This window comes from Rhinopithecus bieti, unplaced genomic scaffold, assembly GCF_001698545.2.
Source record: "Rhinopithecus bieti isolate Rb0 unplaced genomic scaffold, ASM169854v2 scaffold_1853, whole genome shotgun sequence".
NCBI classification, from domain to species: domain Eukaryota; kingdom Metazoa; phylum Chordata; class Mammalia; order Primates; family Cercopithecidae; genus Rhinopithecus; species Rhinopithecus bieti.
The window spans coordinates 748,608-752,682 of record NW_016804151.1 but is presented as its reverse complement, the minus strand read 5'-3'; the positions used below and the strand labels follow the sequence as shown (position 1 = coordinate 752,682).

General features: G+C 37.2%; 1 protein-coding gene across 2 annotated transcripts in view; it reads left to right on the top strand.

Annotated features, from left to right (window-relative positions):
- The window catches only part of VAMP4 (vesicle associated membrane protein 4), a 42,547-nt gene extending 39,953 nt beyond the window's left edge, over positions 1-2,594 (top strand). For both annotated transcript variants that reach the window (XR_001884473.1, XM_017866898.1), the window contains one exon: positions 665-2,594. Coding sequence is in view for 1 of the 2 variants with exons in the window: in XM_017866898.1 (XP_017722387.1) it covers positions 665-685 (21 nt within the window). In the remaining variant the exon portion in view is untranslated. The remainder of the gene's footprint in view (positions 1-664) is intronic.
- The last annotated feature ends 1,481 nt before the right edge of the window (positions 2,595-4,075 follow it).

Below are 4,075 nucleotides of genomic sequence, written 5' to 3'. Positions count from 1 at the left end.
AAAAAAAAAAAAAAAAAAAAAAATCTTTTAACAAGTTAAGATACCCAGAAAAATGAGCATTTTTAGAATTTCAGTAGCTAATAATTCAGAAATGGAAATATTTTAACTGAATGGACAGAATCAGTCCTAACATTTGTATGTATGTCCTTTATTTGAATTGGAACTAGGCTCGTAAGAGGTTAATTTTCCATTAGTTGATCCGGTTCCTCCATAATATCTGCAAGTGAAGATGAAGATTACTTCTCAAAAAGTATCCATATTTCCAGTGTTTCTTTTAATAAAGTATGCCACTTTTAAATAAATTACAAAAAGTAAAATTATAAATTTTTTAAAATTTAAATAAGTAAAAGTAATATTTATTTGACAATATATATGTCGCTGTCTTTGTAATTTAAACATATTGTTACCTGGGATATGGGTAACAGACGTATCACTCATGGAACTTTGTAGTAGTGATGGCTTGGTTTGTAGTTTGTCATTTCATCTCTCTTGGTCTTGATTAATCCTGAAATCCTTAAAATGGCTGGCATGGTTATGACTTTATTGTGGTAACCTTGGAGATGTAAGCCCTCTTGTGATCAAAAACAGAAGAAAAAATACATTGTTCAAACTGATGCCAGGCCTACCTTCATTCCCTCCCTTAATTACTTTTTTTCTCATTCAGCTCAGATCATCCTGCACTTGAAAAATGAAGTTTTACCATCATCAAAACTATCATTATTTAACAACAAGTGAAGATCAACAGAAAAATTCAAGTAGCTTTGCAAATACTAGTTGATTCTCAGTGAAATCACGTCACTATTTTCATGCCTGAATCCATACCCTTGTGATTTATGTTTAATTACAGAAGCCTGTTGCCTTGCAGCAATTTTGTTGTTATAATACTGATAATTAATTACTCCTTCTTATTATAACTCAGTAATACCTGTGGTCGTTTGGTTCCTCTATCCTGACAAAGTTCACTGGAAATTGCCCTCAGATTTTATAAACTGGGGGATTTCTTAATTAGATGAAAGTTCACTATTAAAGATGGAATATTATATAAGATGGAGGAAGGGTAATTAATACACATGAGATATAGAAATACTTTGTTAGCCCTCCTATAGATTGCCTATTTCTGTCTTTCTGTGCATTTCAGTACTCTGTATTAGAAAATTATAACTTCAGCACTTTTGATGGCAAAAATTGGCATCTTTCAATTCTGTATAGTATGTGGGTGTCCTGTAAATGATAGTACGTGTACAGACTGAGAAGGCAGGACTATAATATAAAGAAATTGAAATCTCTCATTGCCGGTATACTCTAAAACAGGCTTGATGCCTTGTCAGCATCATTGCCCACATTGACTCTGTAATCTGTATATACACTATGATTAGAAAACATGCAAGAAATTGTTTTTCCATGTTAAGAACAAATGCCAATAGAAGATGTCCCCTTAATTGTATTGTCAGAGTATTACTATGTCAAGGATGACTGTTCTGTTAACCTAATTTTGTGTTTTCACATGGAAATGTGATTGGACTCCATTTTTCTGTGAGTTGAGAGTAAGAGCATAAGTCAGTTTGAAAGCATTTACAAGTTTGTTTTAGAATGTAGTGTAGGGCTTATATTTGTGCAGGAAATTGCCACAAAGCAGTGGAAAGACACTGGATTCTAAGGGCTGAAAGGTGCTCTACTTCTTGTTTTTTCCATGTTGTAGACAAATGACATCATGCCTTAGATTGATGTAGAGTTTAGGTCCTCTTTAATACTTTGATGTTAGTCTTATTCTGACTCTTTTTTCTGGAAACCAAGTAGAATTAGGGATGGGAACACAAATGCATTTATTCTGGCTCCTGTTTTATTCCATGAAGCTTCTTGGAACAAATCAGTAGGAATTGAAAAGAAAGCATGACCAACCCAGTTACAGGGGATAAATGTAAGCTTGTGAAAGTAAGCACCACACCATGTTTCTGTCTCCCCAGCACCCAGCACAGTGCTGTGTACCTTGGCAGATGCTAGACAAATGTGTGTTGAATGAATGTGCCTATGAAGCCACAAAGATGCCACATGTTAGTATATCAGTGAGAGCTGACTCCATAGTGCTCCCTGGAGAAGCAACATGAGCCTTTTGCTTTTGCCTGGATATAGTGGTGCTCTTCTACTGTAATTGGGTGTGGAAAAACTCTGGCTTTATGGTATTCCATTAGGTTCTTTTCATTTAAAGTAGTCTTAAAATCAAAGTATCAAATATTTTAAAGCCACAAAGTAGATTACATAATTAGCAGAGATTTTAGTCAGTAAAATGTTAGAAATCAAACTATAAGAAAATTCAAGCCATTTATTTTGTGTCTTGGGTATCTGTCATTATTTTAAATTCCACGCTCCCTTACTTAATCACTTTGGTAAGTGCCTTTGATGTTTGTTTTGAGATGTATAGTGGGAGATGAGTAAATGTAAATGTCATGTGCCCTGTTCCCTAGCTTCTCAATTCCTCATAACCATTTTTACCAGTGTTGGTAAAGTTTAGTCCTTTGTGTTAATATCAGAAATGTATTTGTAGCCCCTCCATAGTGAACAGTGAAATAAACTATTTCATAGAAAACAAAAATTAAGCACTTTGGCTTATTCAATATGTGTTACCTGTTGCCTTAACTTCAAAGCATAGCTTATTTAATAATAACATCTGGATAATCACCCCTGATTTAATCTATCCTATTTTCCCAATAAAGTACAATGGAGGAAAAATAAGAAAAAGAAAAGGCATTTTTTCACCAAAACTTATGCCTGATACTGATGAAATCTAAGAGGAATTTCTCAGTGATTTTTAACTCAGTACAGCAGTGTCTTTATCTCAGTCAATAGTGTGTAAGAGAGGAAGGCATGTAAGTGTCTGTAAACTTACATGCCCCAATCAGAAAACCTGGTCCTGTCCCTCAGCTGCCTGGTGCTTTAGGCAACCAGAGTAATGTTCATTCTCTCTAGCCTCCCTCCACCCACACACTAAACTGTCTTTTTATTTTTGAGACAGGATCTTGTTCTGTCTCCCAGGTTGAAGTGCAGTGGCGCGATCACAACTCACTGCAGCCTTGAACTCCTGGGCTCAAGCCATCCTCTCACCTCAGTTCTCCCAAGTGGCTGGGACTACAGGCATGCACCACCATGCCCAGCTAAGTTTCTAATTTTTTTTATAGACAAGGTCTCACTATGTTACCCAGGGAGGTCTCAAATTCCTAGACTACTGCCATCCTTCTGCCTCAGTATCCCAAAATGCTACGATTACAGGTATGAGCCACCATACCAGGCCTTTATTGTCTTAATACTACAAAAAGGCATGGGAGGGGAGATGACATTGGAGGCACATTGTACCCTGAGATAGTCTCCACAAATAAAGTGCTGTAGTCAGAAATGGAGATGGGAAGCAGCCTGGTAAGTGCACTCTGAGAATGATGGTGTTTAATACAGTCCACCATTCAACAGATGAGAGAACCAGGCAGGAAGATCAGATACTACCTGAATCCAACAGAATCATACTTAGTGTGCCCATCACACACTAAAAACTGCCGAGGAGCTGTGACTATCGGCCTGCTTTTCAGTTGTCAGTATAAGAAGGGATTCTGACTAGTAAGCAAAGACTGAGCAGTCAGTGGTGGTGCACTTACCCTATTTATTGAGTAACTGGGCAAGATCTTATCTGAGGATGTCTAAAAAGATGCATATGGACCTGTAAGTAACATTGTAAAAACACAGAAAAGAGAACATCCTCCCGATCATTCCCAGCAACATACTCTGTCTTCCTTAAAAGCTCCATCTCTTTTCTCCACTTTCCCCAGCCCCTGCCAAATTCCACTATATATATACATACACACATCTATACATCCAGACTTTTTTTTCTTTTTTCTTTTTTTTTTTTTAAGAGGCAAGGTCTCACTCCAGCATGTAAACTGGAGTGCAGTGGCACAATCATAGCCCACTGCAGCCTTGAACTCCCAAGGGATCCTCCTGCCTCAGCCTCCCGAGTAGGTGGGATTACAAGCATGAGCCAATGCAACCAGCCCTCATTGCTATACATTTTTGATAATTGTCCTCCTCCTGA